Raw genomic sequence first — 21,984 nt, 5'->3', positions numbered from 1 at the left:
TGAACCACATATATACTTGAAGTTTAATCAAGATGAAACCTTAAACTTTTCATCTCACATTTATTTTTCACCCATATATATCTTATAAAAATAACAACAACAATAACAACAACAATAATAATTAATTTAAAACTAGTATTTTCCAATCCGAGTAAGATTATTCAATGTCAAAAAGGGAAGAGACCACAGAAAGCTGATCACAAGGCCAAATATAAATGTCAGACATAAAGAACAAGAAGGCCATATATATATATATATATATATATTTATACTATGAAAATCAAATTTATTAGCTAAATGTGGAAATTAATTAAGAGACAATAATCTTCAGAAGAAGCGAAGAAAGAAAGAAAGAAATTAAGCAAGAATGTAAGCATGAACATAATCTATTGTTGATTTGCTACAAAAGTAATTAACTACAAATGCAAATCCAAACTCACATTGTCTTTTGGCAGCAAACTAGATTCATGGATATGATCATGATATCTCTGAGAAGAAGAAGAAGAAGAAGAAGAAGTAGTAGTAGTAGAAGATGAAGAACCATTAATGAGAGTATCACTGAAACCTCCCACATTGTAACAGTCTTCTCCTCCTCCAAACAAAGGATTACTAATCCCCACTCCACCATCACCATAAGCTCTCCACAAGCATGGCACAGGGTTGCCATTAATGGGTTGTAACACTGTCCTCAAACCACCATTAATGGGGTACTGGTTATGAGAGAAGGATGGGAAAGAGCTAAGAGAATGAAAGCTAATGACCTGGCCTTCAACAATGGAAGGGGGGCCATGGTGGAGGTTAGAAGACATGGACTGCAACTGCAAACGCTTTGCATGTTGGCGTTCACGTTTGTGAGCGTTCTGGTGGCCGCCAAGAGCTTGAGAAGTTGGGAAGTTGCGAGAGCAGTAACGGCAGCTAAACCTTTTTCCGGAGTCTCCGGCGGTGGTTCCGGCGCTTTCACTTTGAATGTTGAACTTTTTACAAATGGTGTTATGACTAGCATGATCATAAGATTGATGAGTGTTTGGTTCTTGAGGAACTTCAAAGCCGAAAAAAAGGCGAAGAGGGGGTTTGGAGATCATGGAGTTTTGTTTCTCTCTTGGTGGAGCTGGCCGGAGAAAAGGAAGTTGAGAGAATGACTCCACTGTCATCACTGTCATCATGTCTTGAGCTTCTATGTTACTCATTTCTTCTTGTGTGTCTTCTTCTTTCTATGAAAAAGAGGAGAGAAACAAAAACTAAAAGAGAAGAAGAGTATACTGGGGGAAAGAAAAACGTTCTTCTTCTTCTTCTTCTTCTTCTTAGGGTTAGCTAGGGTTAGGGTTAGGGTTAGGGTTGCAGTTGGGCATATTTAGGGTTGTTGTAAAGGTGACAGAGAAGAGGAGTGTACTGTGATCTAATGGCAGCCTAAACAAAGAAATACAAATTTATATATATGGAAGTACTATGATGAGACATTGGTATTGTGGACAGTAATAGATCTTGATTTCATTGCATGAGTAAGGAGTGAACACTCAACACACACACACAAGTGGTCTCTCTTGTTAATTTCTCTGTGCACTGGCTCAGAAATAATAATGATAAGTGTGAGTGTTTTGGATGATGAGCTAGAGAAGTATTGGTTGCTGTGGTGTGATGGCCTCTTCAATCTTCATAGCTACTGTTTATATCTTGTCAGAGTAGTGTGTTTGTGGTCCTATTTCTCTATCTTGTGTGGATCATCAGAATGGGTGAAAATTGTACTCCTTGATGTTGCTTTTACATTCTATCTCTTTTTTTCACCTTAAGCTTTACTTTTTCTGAAAACATATATACAGATATGAATTGCCAGGAAAAAGCACTCAATTAACCATCACTTAGCAACCACTGTGTGTGTGTGTGTATATAAATTTCAAGTGGAATCCAAAGCCATAGTCAAAGCTAAAGCTAAAGCCAAAGCCAAAACCAAAACTCATTCCCCATAACTTGGTTTCTTTCCACATAGGATACTTTTGTTACTGTATGATAGCTGCATGTCAATGCCATTTGTGTTTGTGTGGGTATTTCCCAAAAATAACCCACAATCTTGTTTTTGCATGCACTTTCAAAATATTAATTCTGCATTCATATATATCCTAATTATAGCCTCATTAAAAAAATATATATATATTACCAAATATGTTTTGTATTTATATATATCTTCCTCAGTGCATGAACTACCATCTTTTTTTTTTTAACTTTACAATTAATTAATGCATTTAAAATTGATGATAATGATAGTAATAAATAATAGTAATAAGAACAAGCAGAAGATGACATGATAGTCATTTTCAAAGGGGGGGAAAAAGGGAAGGGTACTAGTGTAGCCCAACCATACATCCCTTTCTCATTTACCTTCTCTGTTCCCAAAGGCTTTGCATATTTTTCACTGCTTGAAAACGACTATGTTTTCTCAGTTATGGAGATGCTGAGAGTTGTTATCTGTATGCATGTCGGTGTGTGTGTGTTACTTTGTTATATATATATATAATATAATATAATATAATATATCATTTGGGCTCTTTCCTTTTCATGGTTTTGAGCATTTCTAGGCTTTGAGGATCATATATATATCAGTTCTCTGGTGTTTGACAGAGTTTTTGGCTCAAATAGTAAATGTGATCATTAAGCACTGAACCTTGCTAGAAAAAAAAGTACAAATATAGATTTCAGAAACTTTGTGGTGTTTACTGTTTTTTTTTTGTTTATGTTTTTGTTTTTGGAAATTGGTACCTACTATTCTATTTGTTATTTATGTTAGTACCTTGTTTTTAAGGTTAATATTTACATTTACTTGAAGATTAAAGCCGATGTTAATCTATTCTATTTGTTTTTGTTATTTACTATTCATTTATAATTTTAAATGTACAAATTTAGTCATTTTAATCATGCTTCCATTATATCAATTCAATGGGCCCGATCATGGTAAATATCAAAATGAATAATTTTATTTTATTTTTTCACCAGTTTATTTTCTGTTTTATCGCTTATAACGTATTTTCTGTATTTTCATATCTATGTTGCTTGTTTTAGTTTAATAAAGTTATGATTTTTTTTATTTTTTTAAATAAATAAATAAATAATTTTACATGTAAAGTACTAAATGAGCTGGACTTTAGAGGTTGTTAATGTCATTATTTATTTTGATTTAAAAATAAAATAATAATCAAGATTTACAAAATTATAACTTTTTGTTTGTGCATTACAATTAAATAGTATAATTGTTACTGTAAAATTAATAATTATGGATACTCAAAGTCTAAAATCATAAATTTTATATGTTAAAAATGGTGCAATTCCATTTTATTTAAACTATTAAGGTTCAAAATTTTGAAAATAAATCAAAATAAAAAGAAAAATAAATTACAAACCTCAAATGTAGGTTAATTTTTGGTTTCCTTCCATTAATGTCCCTTGATAAGAACTAGGGGTGGCAAAACGGGTTAACGGGTCGTGTTCGTCGGGTTGCCGACCGTGAATCGACACGCTTAACCTCGACACCTAACACGCATACGATTATTAAACCCGGTAATTTTTTTAGAACACAAACACGACACGCCTAAAACCCGCGCATGACACGACACGTAAAACGCTTAACACGCTTTAAGTCTTTAAACAGGTCAATACGACTGCTTTTATCCGCTTTAAAACACGACACGCTTAACACGCCACACGACACGATCACGCGACACGTAATTTTTTTAATCAAAAACATTTTTTTAAAAAATACAAACTAACATTAAACATAAAAATACTTAAACATCATATTTGCTGTGAGAATAATTCAATTAATTTATCAAAGTTTTACTATCGTACACATTTACCTATTCATATTAAACGAAGTTAATCATGTTATATACGTGTCAACCCGCTTTATGACATCGAACCCGCTTAATTTAGGGCAGGTCATAAACGGGTCGACCTCATGACACTAACCCGCTTACGCACACTCAAACCCTCCTAGATCGTGTCAAAAAATTGCCACCATCATTCTATTATTTGTTTTTAAAACATCAAAATTTAAAAATTATTATTTTTCTTTATAAGAATTTTTTAAATATATTTGTCGCCTAGCCTTATAAGAACCCTAGATTCAATTCCACTCCTCTAAAGTATAAACAACAACAGCAACAACCAACATTCATTAATTCAAGCCATAATGAGGTGACCATGGATGAAACAAAATAAACGGTGTAGTGCTTGGATTATTCAATGAAATGATAAAGATAATTTAATTGACAAAGCTCCAAATAATAAATAAATAATTTTACATGTTTTCCATCCATCATTCTATTATTTGTTTTTAAAACATCAAAATTTAAAAATTATTATTTTTCTTTATAAGAATTTTTTTAAATATATTTGTCGCCTAGCCTTTGAGTTTGAACAAAGCTTAAGCTTGTAAATAATGACTTTCTTATTGATCAAATTATTTATATAATCTTACTGCATGTTTTGATTAATAAACATCTTTATTAATCGATCATACTGATATGAATTAATTAAAATATTTACATTGGCTTAATTTATGACCAACCATGTAGTTAAATTGTGTCAATCTCTCTTTAGAGAAATAAACACACACACACACATATATATATATATATATATATATATATTGAAATTCAAACAAAATTATAAATGGTAAACCCACAATTTATTGCAATTATCCATCATTTCTTTCTCTTTAACTTAGTGACAATCAAATCAATGTTAATCAATGATCTTCTTAGGACCACCATATGCTACTCTCTCTCTCTCTCTCTCTATATATATATATATATATAATACAAGTAATATATTTATTTCCCTTTAATTACTATATCTTATGCTCACCTTGTGAAGAATATTTGATGTGAAAAATGTGACTAATGGTGATCGGTGAACATCCATTCACTCTCTAGAACAATTTAATTATTAGTTTCATACATCTTAATCTAAATTCAACTCATTCAAGGAATTCAAGTGAGAAAACTAAACTCTACAAATCATTAAAAAATTTCTCTCTTAATTTTTTCTACCTATATATATATAGGTATGTATGTATGTATGATGTATGTTTCTTGAAAGTTTTAAGGGGCCACATGATAAGGACAGTTCAACAGTTTTCATTGAACGAAAGGATCCTTGTTTCAAAGCCATGCTGGCATGTTGCTTTCTCAAGGCCACACCAAAGAGCATAGCTTTGAAACATGATTTAGGACCACCATGCCATGCCATTCATCCAAAGATAACCAGCTTTATTTTGTTGTTTTTTCGGTTGGCTTTCATGCTAGCTAGCTTTAATAATATAATATGTACACACACCTCCTTTAAATCATTCATGCATGTACAAAAAGTACCATATTTCAATTATTCTCAAAATACATCATCATATATATATATACATCTTAAAGCATATGAAATTTATGTCTTCATATATGTAGATTGAAACTTCATTCAATCACATGAAACATGTAATAACATTGATGCATATACTGGTCCCCTTCTCCCACTCATTAACAAATTAATATCAATGAAATAGTACCATATCTTCTTTAGCCATACTAATAATTAATATTCCAAGTTATATATTAAGCACATACATAAGATGCTCATGTGGTACATATATGCACCAGCTTGTGATGATCATGTGAATTAGCAAGCCTAACAATCTCATTAAGATGAGAGGTACCACTTACACAAAGGCCACATGCATGATGTTCAGTGTGCTTTCTTTGCTTATAGTCTAACTAAATAACTAGTTGCCAAGGTTCATCAAGTGTAGCAATAGTCCTGACTCCTTACACAAAGAAGACAGAAAGACAAAGCTCATCAATTAAGTAAACCATGTTACTTGTCACCATTGGCACCATCATTAGTGGTCCAACCTCAAATTCTCTTCAATTCCCAAGAGTTTTCCTTTTCATTTCACTGCATAGTATTCCCCACACTTGTAGTTTTCTTCTTTGTTTCTTTGCAATTGGGGTAGGACCATTGATGTTTGTGTATATCCTTGGGATTGATTTATATATTTATGTATACATATGGATGTGTTTGCATCAAGACTTTTGGTGATATATATGTAAATTGAAGCAAATATATATATAGAACATTCTACTTGTTAGAGTGTTTTTTATTTACTTTCATTAATATTTGGTGCATAATTAAGTGGTTTGAAAACGTTTTAGAATGATTGGAGGTAAAATTTTGTTTTATTATTTATATAAAATTTTGTTAATTATTCATGCCACAGAAGTGATATATACATATATACATATATATATATATATATATATATATATATATAGAATGTTTCAAGTTTGATGGATTCCGTAAACTTTAATTGGATGCAGCCCATTGAGCTCACAACTTAGCCCATGAGAGAGTAAATAATAGAAAAGGATTGTGACATTTTAGATAGGGGAGAAAAACTTAAAGACATTTTAGATTGAAAAGAGTTCCTAGAGATGTTTGGATGAACTTTTGCATAAATTAATTTTTTGTTAATCTTTTATTTTTTGCCTAAACCCAATTGATTTTCATTAATAAAATGGATCAAGAAAAAGTCAGAAAATGAATATATATATAAAGAAAAGGATTAATATAACATCAATTCAAGCCTTATATATCAATCTAAAATGCCAAATTATATATATGTCAAATTGTTGTGACTTGATGTAAACCCAAAACCTTCAAAACTATCAGGATATAAGGCTGGCTTCTTGAACCTTAATTAACACCATCCATTTAGTTATATCTAGTCCAAACGATGACCACATGTAAGCTCTTGCTAATTGTCTAATTGAACCAACAAAGACAAGAGGGTAACCTCTCTCTCTCTCTCTCTCTCTCTCTCTCTATATATATATATATATATATATATACATATATATATATATTATGAATATATATATATACTCCTAATAACACTTGCCTCAATAAATATTTAAAGTCAAGTTAAATTCCTATCACTTTTATAGGTATACATATATTGACAAAATAAACAAATCAGGTTAGAAGCATGCACAGATAAAACATAAATACTTAAACTCATTTGTATCTTTACCTTGTATAAGAGGAGGTGAAGTTTGAACATGCTCTTTGGTAAAAATACGAACACAAACATCTTACACAAGAGAGTCAGTGTCAATAGATCATTATATATAGTAGCCATCGTAGAAGGTTAAACATCAATTGACATAATTGATTGGAAGACAAAGTGGTTTTGCATTGATCCACCACTATTTGTTTGTGTTAAAGTTTCGCATACGAAATTCTAAGTTTCAAACATTGTGATTCAAAGGGATAAGATGATACACATGTCTAGCATCCAAGGAATTCATTTGTGTGTTCCAACTAGCATTCAACTAATAAAACTATAAATAATTTTTGCTTAATTTGATGATGTTTTAACAAATCAAAAGAGAATCCAATTCCCTTCTTTTAAGTTTCCTATTTAACTCTTAAAATACCAATCACATCATTAATTATCTTCTTTTGTCTTCAACTAAAATCATTCTAATTAAACCTTACCAAACAATGCAACTTTAAATTAATCAATTTTCTCTCTTTCAATATATCTATTTATATATATCCCATTTTTTTTAATTTTGTATCAATAATAAAATAAAAATAACTTAAAAAAATTGCCAATTTTCAGTTAATGCTAAAATATTTTATTCTTATATGCACATTCAATATTTACCCAACGCATGATGAACCAAATTACTTAATTATACACTTGATGGGAGATTCTCATGTACAAAATGAGGATGAGTGGTATATTTAAAATAAATTTATATTTATTTTTTTCATTTTGTAAACTATAAATAATAAATTTTAAAAAAATAATAATAATAGCCAAGACATCATCATAATGTCCAAAAGGAAAAGACCCACCAAGACCACCACCAATAATCACAGAGAAATAAAGAAATGTAATTAATATTATGTATATATATATATATATATAGTTAAAACATCATACGTCAGCGAACGTTCAGTAAGTAGTCCGATGATGATGATGTACTATCTTTTCATAAGGTTGGATAGACGTGATTGATTCGATTCTTGTCTTTCGAGATTGATTGGACGGTTCGGATCGAAAATCATCGCGATCTCGACTTTTTTACGTCGCTTCACGAATGAGTGCAGTGATATTGCTGATCGCGAGCGGTGTGCGATGCCGCTGGTTGAAATCAGCGAGGGAGTATCAACGTTCACAGCTTACGTTTCTGTGAACGTTGACAGAGTACATATGTATAAGATAAAGATCAATGGACCCAAAAGGAAAGCCCTTTGCTCACCTAACACTTGAAAAGGGTCTATTCAATTAATTAAACCCATAAAAAATAGAAACAGACTCCCAACTCTCATAACTCAAGAAAGTAGAAACCACATGGAAACCTTAAAAAAAGATAAAAGATAAAATGAATTTAATGTTTAATTTAATTACACCTTTTTCCCCCCTCTCACTGTATATATATATCTTACACACACTTTGAATATGGAATAGAGAAAATTAAGAAGAAGAAGAAGAAGAAGAAGAAGAAGAAGAATGAAGAAAAAGAAATCAAGAAAGACACATGTATAGTTATATACACACACTACAACTTATCAAGAGACATAATTAAAACCTAATAATTAATCTCTTAATTTCACCTTTCAAGATCCATAGACTTCATGAATCCTTTCCCCATGTGAATAAAGCTAGAAGTCTCTTGAAGTTTCATTTGGCCTTCCAAGTCTTCTTCTTCCTCATCACTAGTCTTATTATCCAAAGACACATACTGTTCTTGTGATAACTCTGAATACTTGTGGTTCATTAACAAGAACAACACCATTAAAACCACAGCAAACCCAGCAGTGAACCAGCTAAACTGAATGTTAACCAAAGACTTAGCCCTGTGCAAAGACTCATCATCATGGCAGCGCACTACTTGGTGTCCATCCTCACTGTTTATAAAACACCCTTTGGCAATGAACCCAGGAGTCCAAAGAGCAAACCCCATGACAATGAACCAAACACCTTGAAAAGCAATACTTGCAGACCTTGTGAAAGCAACAGTGAAGCTCTTGGGGAAGGCTATGCTAAGTATGGTTGTACAAAGAGATAAAAAGATCACTATTTGGAGAAGCCAATGATACTGTCCTTCAACTCCCATATGATCAGAAGAGTGCAAGTGAAACAAGAGAAGTTGTTGTCCAAAAGCCAGTGCACCAAGAAGCTGAGTCATGGAGTCCTTGGACTTGAGTTTCACATGATCAAACACCATGGTAAAGAAAGCATAGATGAAGAAGGTGAGAGAGATGGAAGCATGCTCAAAGTTGTGCAAGTGGTTGGAAGGGATGGTACCATCTTTGTCAAAAGGTTGGTGGTCTGCAGGGCCAATGAAAAGCTCCATGGAAACAGATATAGAGCTGCCAATCATGATGAGAATAAGCTCAAGGTATTTGAGTAAAGGTGAAGGGAACCATGGGAGAGAGATGTAGGTGTTGGGATTGAGACTATAGAGCTTTGTGTTATTGAATAAGTGCCATAAGCCAATGAGAAGGAACCCAAACCCTGGGGCAACATGTCCTACAAGAGTGCCCATAATAAGGACAGTTTAAAAGAGAGAGATGGAGAGAAGTTAAGATGGTTAAGGAATAATGGGTGAAGAGGCCGGGTGATGAATGAGGGGTTTTAATAGGGAATTAAGAGGATCCAGAGAGTTCTTCATCTTGTAAGAGTTTCAAGGTTTCAAAGTTTGGAGGCTTTGAAGAGTATGTATGCATGTACTTGGCTTGGAGGGGAGGTTAATTTGCTTGTTTTGGTTGTTTGGATGTACATGTTTGAGGGTTGACTCACAAGACTTTGTTATTCAAGGGGTTTAATTAATGAGTTTCATCATTTTCTTGGATGAGTTGCACTCTCTTCATGTATACATCTTTATCTATATATATATATATATATATATATATATATATATATAGATATATTGTATTTAAAGGTTAAAAATCAATATAATAATTATTTAAATAAATGAGAGATTTGTGTAAAGTGGTTTTAATAACATATATTTATTGTATAAGACAAGATGTTCAGATTCCAAGTGTAACTAAGGTGAAAATATTGTTGAGTTTTGCACAGCAAATGCTTCTTGATATAAATAAAATAATTTTGGGTACTAAACTGAACAATAAATGAAATCAATCAAGCAGACACAAAATTTACGTGGAAAACCCTCTTATTCAGAGGGAAAAAACCACGGGCCAAACTCCGAATCAAATCCACTATCAAAATCAACAAGTACAAAAAACTCTCAAGCAAATGCACACTTGAGATCACCACCAATAATGGAGAAATACAAATAATAACTCTAGAAAACCCCTTTCTTGAATGATCACACCAAAAAAAAAAAACTAGAGAAATTACCCTCCAAGATTGCTCCAAACAAACTTGCCGATTTGAGTAGGATTCAATAAAAGAAGATATGCTTTCTTCACCTTTCTTCTTTCAATGGACACAGAGAACAAAACCACGCTTCTTTTCTTTTTTCTCACCATCGATGCCTTCTCAATAGCCACATATTTATGTTTAGGGTTTTTTTTGCATTTTGCCCCCTGTCTTTATTACTAATAATAAATGGGCTGGATAGAAGTTTGGCCACCAAACCAACAATCTCCCCCTCCAGCCCATGGGGAGATGTCCACACTTCAACTCTTCATTTGCAATTCAGTCCCACTGCCTTGGCACGAGGCGATGTTTATCACGAGTCACTTTGCCTTAGTCAACATGTCTGTTGGATTTTTTTATCGAGTGGGGATCTTCTTGAGACATATTTCTTTCTTATTTATGGCATCACGAGATCAATGGTACCTCACATCAATATGCTTGAGTGCGACAATGATATGTGGCATTCTTGCTTAATTCTAATGCACTCACGGCTATCACAATTAACCATATATTCATCTTGTTTCAAGCCCAATTCTTGAAAAAATCTTTTCATCCAAAGCATTTCTTTGCCTGCTTCAGTCAAAGCAATATACTCCGCTTCAGTGGTGGATAAAGCTATGCATTTTTGTAACTTGGACTGCCATGAAACAGCTCCCCCCGCAAAAGTAAACACAAACCCTGAAGTTGACTTTCTATCATCAAGGTCACCTGCCATATCCGCATCTGTGTATCCTTCTAGAATTGGTTCTGAACCTCCAAAACCTAAACACATCTTTGAAGTACCTCTCATATATCTGAAGATCCACTTCACAGCCTCCCAGTGTACTCTACCTGGATTAGAGAGAAATCTGCTGACTAAACCAACTGCATGAGCAATATCTGGCCGGGTACATACCATAGCATACATAAGACTCCCAACTGCAGATGAGTACGGAATTGCTGCCATATCTTCCTTTTCTTCTTGAGTAGTAGGACAAGATTTCTTGCTAAGTGTAAAGTGATTAGCAAGAGGTGTGCTAACTGGTTTAGCACTCTTCATATTAAATCTACTCAAAACTCGCTCAACATACTTCTCTTGTGACAACCACAACTTCTTGGCTTTCCTGTCACGAAGAATTTGCATGCCGAGAATTTGTTGTGCTGGCCCTAAATCTTTCATGTCAAAAGAGCCAAACAACTGCTTTTTCAAAACATTAATCATGGCAATATCTTGTCCTACTATAAGCATATCATCCACATATAACAGAAGGATGATAAATTTACCATCTGGAAGCACTTTAAAGTACACACAATGATCTGCATCTGTTCTAATATAGCCATGACTTATCATGAAAAAATCAAATTTTTTATACCATTGTCTTGGTGCTTGTTTCAACCCATATAAACTCTTCTTTAACCTGCAAACCATGTGTTCCTTCCCTTTAGCTTCAAAACCTTCTGGTTGATCCATGTAAATTTCTTCTTCCAAATCACCATGAAGAAATCTTTGTCTTCACATCTAACTTGCTCAAGCTCAAGGTCCAAAGCTGGCAGTTAATCCAAGAATAACCGAATAGAGCTCATCTTCACAGCAGGAGAAAAATCTCATCAAAAGTCAATTCCTTGCTTCGATTAAAAACCTTTGACCACCAAAGCGAGCTTTATATTTTTACTATCTTCTCACCATCCATCTTCAACTTGAACACCCACTTGTTCTTCAAGGCTTTTCTATCTTTAGGAAGCTCGACAAGCTCATAAGTATCATTCTTCATTAAAGAATTCATCTCCTCATGCATAGCTTTTTATCGATGTGCCTTTTTGTTTGTGATTTTTGAACTTCTTTCAAAGCTTTCGGCTCCCCCTCTTGATGATCGTAATATACTCTGAGTCGGGATATCTAGTAAATGGACGATGTTCTCGGGCTGATCTTACGGTGAGGGTTCTTCTCTAATTTCGAGTGAGTGACAACTCCTTGCTCAACACTATCATCGACATCAATGCATTCGATCATATCATTAGATCCATGACTCTTCATGTAATTCCTCGTCATTTGTGATAGTCTCAGTTGGAGATGGCAGCTTTCGAAAAAGAAAATGTCACTATTCTTCTCTGATGTTTCAAAATCAACCAAGGTCTTATATTCTCGGAAGATAACATCTACGGATCTAAAGACCTTTTTCTTCATCGATCCCCTAGCACGTAACCAAACTCACGCATCTCCGTAACCCTGAAAAAATGCATGAAATAGCCATCGCATCAAGTTTACGCTTTGCTCACTTCGGTACATGTCAAAAGCTTTGCGTGACCAAATACCTTTAAATGAGGTAAGTAATATCTCTCCCAGACCATACTCTCTCAGGAACATCAAAATCTAAAGGTGTCGATGGAGATCGATTCATTAGGTAGCAAAGTTTGTGTTAAAGGGCTTCGCCCCAAAATGGCTTAAGCGGATTAGCCATTTTAACATGCATCCGACCTTCTCCGAATGGTTACAGTTTGTTCTTCGACTTTCACACCATTGTCTTTGTGGAGTAGCGAGTAGTCTTTTCATGTCCATGCCATGCTCCAAGCGATAATTTTTCAAACTCTTTTGAAGTGTATTCACCTCCATTGTCATCTGCGAAGACACTTGAGGATACCCTTCTCTCTTTCCACCATGACATGAAATTGCTTGAGTAATGGAAACACACTGGTCTTTTGATTTCAAAACAAACACCCAAACCTTTCGTGAAGCATCATCAATAAAAGTAACAAAATATCTACCACCCCTAGAGTTTCCACATCAATGGGACCACATACATCAGAATAAACTAACTCAAGAACATTAGTTTTTCTTTTCGGAGGACTTACTAAATGAAACTTTATGTTGCTGCCAAATAAACAATAATCACAAGGGTTTAAACTCATACCTTTAGCAAAGGAAATGAGAGACTTTTGCCAAAAATCTCTAAGCCTTTTTCACTCGTATGTGCCAACCTCTTGTGCCACAAATCTAGGGAAGCTTCATCTTCAATTGCATTTTAAGTCACCTTTAATCATCCTCGAGTTTGAGTCTTGTATAATGTATGACACAAAGTACCTCAGCAACTACCATTGAACCTTTAGTAAGTTTCAATTCTTGTCACCAAAGATATTGAAATAACCTTCTAGGTCCAAAAGCATGAGTAGAAATCAAATTCAAAGCTTGAACTCGGAACATATGCTACAGTTTTTCAAATTCAATGTACAACCGACGTTTGTCTCTACACAAACATCACCAATACCCACTATATCGCATACTACGTTTACCCATCTTTTGCTCTGCTAAAGTTTCACGATTTGTATGTAGTAAAAACTTCCTTCTTTGATGTAGCATGGTATGATCGCTGGGAATCAATAACCCACTCAACACAAAGAATCGAGTTACTCGGCTTTCATCCTCAGTTAAAGAAAAAGTACAACCAGACTCTTCTTCTTCACGAATCAGATGTACCGTGGTATTTTTCGATCATCATCTTCTTTCGAATTCTTCTCATCATTTTGTTCTTTTTCCGGATCCTTGGGTTTCTTCAGCATGTCTTCTTTTGCCATATGATAGCAAGTGAATTTTGCCTTTTGGATATGACTTGCCCTCGACTTAGAGCGCCCTGGGACCTCGACTCTTTACTCCCTTACCTTCTCTGCAATCGCTGAATAAGAACACCGTGAAGTATCGATGCCCATATCTTTCCTTCTTGTCTCCTCATTATAAAGACTATCTTTTACCATAGATAAAGATAGGACACCATCTGGAGCGAGTTGCTGAAAGAGACACTACCAAGGTCTCCCAATCTGCGAGCAAAGAACTCAAGAGCAATAATGCTTTGCAATTCATCATCTAGTGTTATTTTCTATGGTGCCTCGATTGATTTACCATATCTTGAAAAATCACTCGAGTGTTCGACGAATTGATCGCCCGTCTCTAAGCTTTTCGATTCAGTAAGCTTTTACGATAACAAAAGCTTTCATTTGAGCATTCTTCCTCTCATACATATTTTTCTAATTTTTTTCCATAGACGCGTGCATGCAACTTCTTTAGCTATATGATGATATACAGCGATATCAACCCAGCTGGCTGGATAGTTCCTACAGTCTTCCACATGCGTTTTTCTCCGATCATCACTGATTTTTCCGGTTGGCTAGTAGCTCCTAATTTAATAGGATCATATAAATCCTTGCGATAAAGAAGGTCCTCCATCTTTGACTTCCAAATTGAATAGTTTGAGCAGATAATTTCATCATTGTACCTAAAAATCCTCCGTTTTCAATTCACACCAAGAAACACCCTGGGATCAACAAACCTCACGCTCTCGATACCACTTGTTGAGTTTTGGCGAAAAGAATGCTTCTGATATAAATAAAAATAATCTTTTGAGTCTAAACCCGAACAATAAATGAAATCAATCAAGCTGACACAAAATTTGCAGTGGAAAACCCTCTTATTCAGAGGGAAAACCACGCCAACGCCCGAATCAAATCCACTATCAAAATCAGTACCTAAAAACCTCAAGCAAATGCACACTTGAGATCACCACCAATAATGGAGAAATACAAATAATAACTCTAGAAAACCCCTTTCTTGAATGATCACACCCGACTAAGAAATTACCCTCCAAGATTGCTCCAAACAAACTCGTACGATTCTGAGAGGATCTGTAATAAGAGATGCTTTCTCTCACCTTTCTTCTTTCGAATGGACACAGGTAGAACAAAACCACGCTTCTTTCTTTTTCTCACCATCGATGCCTTTCTCAATAGCACATATTTATGTTTAGGGTGCATTTTGACCCTGCCTTTATTACTAATAATAAATGGGTCGGACTGGTCACTACCAACCAACACACTATTATAAATCCACCTTTCATACGGGCCTGGGCCATCATGGCACAAACTCCCGCTAATAGATATTTTTTTTCAAGCAAAGCTCGCGCTTACAAAATAACTGTAAACGGTACCAGTTATGCTATTCGATCGATTGCAAATAATTCCCACGCCTAACTCCGGAGACAAGAGAGAGAACAAAAGAATCCTCATGCAAAACCTTCAAATGGACTCTAAATACGAATCAGAATCTGAGAGTTTCGAACCGTAGACCTCTCAATCATAAATCTACTAAAAATAAGATATATTTTTCAGGTAGTCATAAGATTATATATTTATGGTATATACAGACATTATAAAATAAAAAATAAAAGATTATTTATTTTATATTTCAAAAAATCTTAAATTTTAAATTTTACAAAATAAAATTTTAAAAAATTATATAAAACACTAATCTCCCTGCAACGGAAATTTCTGGATTCGTGTAAAAAAACCAAAAAGTAAATAATAATAATTATTAAAAAAAAACTGTAAAAGAACAAAGGAAGTAGAAAAAAAATCGAAAGAGGGCTGAGGGGAGGATTTGGAGACAGAAATATGGGAGAGGAAAGTGGAAAACAGAAGAAGGAGAGAAGAAGTGACCTAGGCAAACCCTAAATGCGAAGAGAAAAAAAATCTCAAAAGACTTGGAAATACAAAATATAGAACAGAGAGAGAAAAAAAAGGAGAAGATCATAGATTCATATTAAAGATTCCTAAGTAAGTCTGAAAAGGAGAAGAAGGGAATAGAATGATCACATTAAAATTATTTTTTTGCTTTAAAAAAAATTTTATATATATGCGATAAAATCATTTGTTATGAAGGAATATAGAATTTTTTTTTTCCTACCATGCATAAATAATAAGGTGATACCATGTGATTTGGATTACATAACGTGAAATCAAATATACGGTGTAACTTGGTTAGTTTGATTTTTTTTTCTAATTTGAGGGATGTAGAATTTGTTTCTTTTAGCCAAATATAATCCATGTCTCATGAAATCAATCGATTAAGGGACTTCATCTCACTCACAAAAAGAAAAAAAGAATCTGTGTTATAGTAGTGAAATAGAGAAATGGTTGAGGACATGTTTGCAAAAGCATGAAAAAATAAATAATAAGCTTTTTGAGAGTAGACATAACCTTTTGGCCAAAATTTAAATTGTGAGACCACTTTAAGTGTCAGAATTGAGGCCCAGTCAATCTCCCGATTATAATTTAGGACCTGGGTCCGGCGCGAGTTCCCGCGAGGATTACCTCCTGCCTCCTCTGCGCAAGTGATTATTCCTGGCAGAGTGCCATCTCAAGCCACTGAACTACCGTGACCACTCGCCTCATTCTTCATTTGCCGCTTGTCGACTTGGCCAAAAAAAAATATATGCAAAAATATAGGAAAGATTGGGTTAATTTGAGAAATTTACTGAAAGTCAAATGTTAATGTGAAAGTTTGAGGCCTTAATTGCAAAAATATAGTGAGTAGAAATGTAAAAAGTTAAAATCTTGGATTTATTTGCAAAGCTATGAAAATGTGGAAATACAAAGTCTAATGGATTCATTTGCAAAATTGTAGGGAAAAAGTGGTATCTAGCCGAATATATTATTAAAATTAATAAAAAGAGAAACAATTTTAGTATCTAAATTTAAAAATTATAAAGGGACTAAAATGTAAAACGCCAAGAAAACCTGTCCGGTTTTTTAGCTAATTTGACCTGGCGGGTCAATATTGTGGATTTGATTGGTTATTAGTCAGCCTTTATCGACCAAGACCTAGCCAAGGCACTGCCAAGTCCGGTGGGTTTGGACAACCGGCTTTACACTCTATCTCTAGATTGATAAAGAAAAAAATAAATTATTATGTAAAATCTAACCAAGGCACAAACCCTAATAGATTTATAGAAATAGCACAAGATTTTTTTTTTTTTTAAAAAGGCGCAGATTAGTACATTTGTTTATATGATCTTATAAAATAAAAGCTATTTACATTCTGTGCAAGAGAAAAGAAACCCAGAGGGTAGGAAAAAATAGAGAGAAGAGAGAAAAAAGTCTAAAAAATAAAGGAAGCAGATCATATTAAAAAGTTCACAAGAGAATATGTGGGTTAGTTATATAATGATCATTAATAAAATGAGGGTTTTTTTTTCGCTTCTTTTGTTTTAAAGAAAAATTTTATGAGCAGGCGTGGAAACTATCTGACCTTAATACGCTCGGTGTTTATACGCACCATACTAAAGCTGCTTGTTCTTGAATATCGGAAGCATCAGAATTTTAAATAATCAGGTGATTCAAAATCCTTCAGTTTCGGCCTGGTTTGATTTTAAAATAAAAGAAACCAAATTTATTCTACAATATTTGGACTTACGTCCAAATCTGTGTTCATAGTACTTTGTAGAGGATGGATAGTGTGACGCCAAAACCCTACTCCAGATCCATAACCTCTACCCCATAATTAGCACTTTGCAGAAAAATCATACATTTACCTTTTAACCCAGAGTGGTACGGGGACATCTAGAGAGAATTCGTTTACCGTGATTCAAATTACTGAATTAATTTAAATAATAATAATAATAACAATAATTACCCGTTAACATAGAAGACCAAAAATATAAAACACAGGCTTTTATCATGTTAATTTTCAAGCTTTGGTTATAACTGCAAGTCATTGTAAGGATGATGCGACAATTAGCATCAACCTAAAAAGACAATTAGCATCAAGTCTATATAGATAGAGATGCTGGCCTCGTTAGATGTCTAAGCTTGCCAGATTGCGGCCGAAATAATACAACCCTAAATACAAAGTCCACAATTATGACACAATATAAGTCTCAAGAAATCAAAGATACATCTAAGTGAGCTTAGCTCCAAAATACAAAAGAAACCATAATAGCTAAAAAGCATGTAAACCTGTGTATCTTAAGTGGTTTCAGCTTCTAATTGGAATTCGTGCAACCTTTTCACTGGCTATGGCTTCTCAGCTGTGTTTGCTTGTGATACTAAAAGAATCATATTGAGATGTCAAATGTTTATTTGATAATTTAATCTACATCAATTCTTTTCATCTTTGAAAGTATAAATATGTAATAAAATATGTGCATACCAATAATCACAAAAGCAAGTTTTAGTGTTCAGATCCATTGCCTTAGATTGGCCGGTCATCTGCCGATCTCTGCAAATAAACTAACCTAAAAATTAACCATACTTATCCATTGGCCCTAGATTGCTGTTAAATAACAATATAAAAGTTAAGAGAACTATGAAATGGATCAAATATTCAACTACCCACAGTAAAATGGGTACAAAAATACATGTATTCTAAGATCCAACAATAAAACTAGTACATCAATTAGACATATGGGCAGGTCTACAAAGATTCAATGCTACAATCTCTCACGAGGAGACTTGTATATTCCTAGAATATATGAAGGCCTTCCTGACTTCCTCACCATAATCCTGTAAATTTAAAACAATAATAATCACCAACAAGATAGCTAATGATGAAATCATCATTAAATCTAAAGAAAAATATTAGTTGCACTTTACTTATTATATGTGAAAAAATCTTAAGATCTAAACTGTGATCATTAGTCTCCAACGATTTTAACAATAAAAGAACAGTGAAACGACAATAATAATATAATTTAGAAGTTAAGTTTCAATTCTCAAACATACACAAAGAATTACAATTATGTATTATTTTCAAATAATCTCATAAAATATTAGGTAATTGTTGGCAATGATTATCTCGGCCTAACACTAATAAATTATTATGACATTATATTTATATTTGTTCTATAAATAAATCCAAAAATTTAATTTCGATAATATTATGCACTTTGAGAAATCATCATGAAGGAGGAATTTATGAATAAATTTTAAAATTAGATCTGAATTTGTTGTTTCTTTAAACAAACCAACAAATATATAGGGATGCAAGTGGGTGGGTTAATAAACTATCAATCATTAAAAATAATTAAATAATAATATATTTTTAAAATTATATTTCAAAATAATAATAAATATTAAAAAATAATATTTTATATTGCATAATAATAAAATTATTATATTAAAATTCATTAAAATAATTAAATAATATGTTTTTTAACGAGATACTTAACTCGCATAGTTACTTTTAACCCCGGCGCTGCCATCAACCTTCCTTACCATTTTAAATATAGTTGAAGGGTTTTGGCAATTTCGCCTGATTAAGTGAATATGAATTAGACAGTAAGAGAGAGGAATGTTGAAAAGTGAATAGAATAAATGGCTCGCATGAAGCACAAGGATTGTAATAGAAAAAGAAACGAGGATGTAGTAAAATTAGCATCAATACTCCTCAGTAAATAGTATAATATTATATAAAACAATGGATTATGCGTTTAATGATAAATATTTGTCAATTATTTATTATTTTATAATATAATATATATATATATATATATATTTCAATATATTATAATTATATAATTAATCTTAATAATTTATTGAACAATTATATATTTATTAAATTAATAATAATATCACTCAAACACGCTTAATTGGTTAATTCATTTATTGATTTCAATTTTAATTTTCCAAAATAATTTAATTAAATTCATTTAATAAGTAGCGTAAATATATAATATAACATGTAATTATATACGCCATGACATTTGTAATTTTATAACTTATGTATACTCTCCCTTTGGTTTCGGTCAGACGCCTCCCTGAGTAATCCTTTCCCAAAGCAATACTGAGCAACCCACGCCTGCTTACTCTCTCAACAATGCTTAGCCTGGAACCAGATTCCCATTCCTGCCCTTCAATCCTGATCCAAACGCCCCTGAATTCGAGATAAGAACTCCAGATCGTGCACTTCAACCCCAATGGTTATCAAACTAATTCCTACTATATTTTTATTTCTATTTTAAATTAATATATTATAATTAATAAAATAATTAAACAATATGTTTTTTAAATTGAGAGAGAATCCTGCATCGTGGTTACAACCTCATGCCGGGTTATCAAATCCCTCCCAATACCCTATTAAAATATAAAACTTTAACAACAAAATTTATATATACTTGGTTGCGTTCAAAGATATTATAAGAATCATCATAAATTACGCCGGTGCAAATATTTTCTAACATCATAATACTCATAAATTATTATGTGATATTATTTTTATATTTGATTTATAGCTGTTTAAATTTTTAATTTAATTGTGATCTTTTAAATATAAATTCTAAAATTTAATCTTTAATAATATTATACCTATTAAATATAAATATAAAAATAAATAATATCCAAAATAATATGTTAAAAGAAAATTTAGACACACGGGTCAGTCTAGTGAAAATAAAGTTTTAGGGCAAAAACCATGATTTTTTAAATTATTTTATTAAATAATGAAACTCATAATAAAATAAAAATATAAATTATTATTAATAATTACAATAAATGAAATATTGATGGAAAAGAAAATTTGAGATTTGGAATCCTATTTTAATTTTTTATTTAATTATTTGCACTGCATAAGAAAACTCAATACTGATAAAATACAGGTATGTAGTTAGGATATTGTAAATGAGAATTTTAAATATAATTTTTTTAAATATAAACTGTAAATGTAGTATAAGACCAAATTTACGTATATTGATATAAATTTAAATTAATATTTTGAGAAGTTTAAAAATTACCAAATTTTCAAGATTATAATTATGCGTATACGTGTAATAGTAAATGAAAATTTGAAATATAAATTTTTATAAAAAAGATAAAGCATGAAATCTGTGGAACCTTAAAAAATTGTTAATATATTATAAGATCAAATTTGATGTGATAATGGATATTATTTATAAATTAAAACTTAAGTAACGAAAAATATTTAAAACGTAAGATTATAACTTATGCGATAGGATAATAGTATATGAAAATTTTTAAATATAATTAAAAATAATTTAGGGATTAAAAATTCTTGTCTTTATTATAATCTCTAAATTTATTGGATATTGAAATATCAAATTTTATAGTTTAAAAAAAATTAAAATTTTAAACATAATTATGGATAATATGATAGCAAACAAAATTTTAAATATATTCTAAAAGAAATATAAAAATTGCGGTACGCTAAAAAATTATGGGCCCTAGGTATAGGGCCTGATCTGGCTGGGGCAAAAAAGGATGGGTATCGCCCATGCCATGACCAAAAGATCTCTTTGCCAGTGCTCCTAGAGGTTCCAAGTGCACTTGTGAGGAGATTCCTGCTATTATTATGGATAGTTTCTATTTAGGGCTTGTTATATAAAGTCACTTTCATTGTTTCTTTTCACAGATTTCTCACGATTTTGTATTATAATTCTGAACATTTCGTTATTATATTTTTATTTAATAACATGATTTTATTTTTGAAACCACTCATTTAGCTTTGTTTTAAAGTTATAAACTAATTTCAGCTGCAGAATAAATTTTTCATGGCCATAAAGACGCATAAAGACTTCCATGTCAAAATATCAGGATATATTATAGAAAATATAAATGCTAAGACGATGAAAGGAAATTTCTTTATTTTCCACCCGCTTTATCACTACTTCTATTAAAAAAATATGTTTTTTAGGAAAATTAATTATCAAGTTGTACAAGGTGATTTATCCAAAATTTTATAAGCATAAGGTAAAACGATTTTCACACTGTGGCCACAGTCTGGGAAAAAGAGA

General features: G+C 32.4%; 2 protein-coding genes across 2 annotated transcripts; both read right to left on the bottom strand.

The window, feature by feature from the left end:
* Positions 1–370: 370 nt before the first annotated feature.
* LOC120263831 (zinc finger protein 8-like) lies at positions 371–1,591 on the bottom strand. The gene has a single exon (XM_039271809.1). It carries the CDS (start codon positions 1,185–1,187, stop codon positions 417–419), a length of 771 nt encoding a protein of 256 aa, XP_039127743.1. The 5' UTR covers positions 1,188–1,591; the 3' UTR covers positions 371–416.
* Positions 1,592–8,397: 6,806 nt separating this feature from the next.
* On the bottom strand, positions 8,398–9,790 carry LOC120263763 (transmembrane protein 45B-like). The gene has a single exon (XM_039271737.1). It carries the CDS (start codon positions 9,594–9,596, stop codon positions 8,658–8,660), a length of 939 nt encoding a protein of 312 aa, XP_039127671.1. The 5' UTR covers positions 9,597–9,790; the 3' UTR covers positions 8,398–8,657.
* Positions 9,791–21,984: the final 12,194 nt, after the last annotated feature.

The sequence above is a fragment of the Dioscorea cayenensis genome, chromosome 6, assembly GCF_009730915.1.
Source record: "Dioscorea cayenensis subsp. rotundata cultivar TDr96_F1 chromosome 6, TDr96_F1_v2_PseudoChromosome.rev07_lg8_w22 25.fasta, whole genome shotgun sequence".
NCBI lineage: Eukaryota > Viridiplantae > Streptophyta > Magnoliopsida > Dioscoreales > Dioscoreaceae > Dioscorea > Dioscorea cayenensis.
This window is presented reverse-complemented; position numbering and strand designations above follow the sequence as displayed.

Coding starts and splice junctions, on each gene's coding strand:
- LOC120263831 (XM_039271809.1), bottom strand. CDS start 1,187: ATGAGTAACATAGAAGCTCAAGACATGATGACAGTGATGACAGTGGAG.
- LOC120263763 (XM_039271737.1), bottom strand. CDS start 9,596: ATGGGCACTCTTGTAGGACATGTTGCCCCAGGGTTTGGGTTCCTTCTC.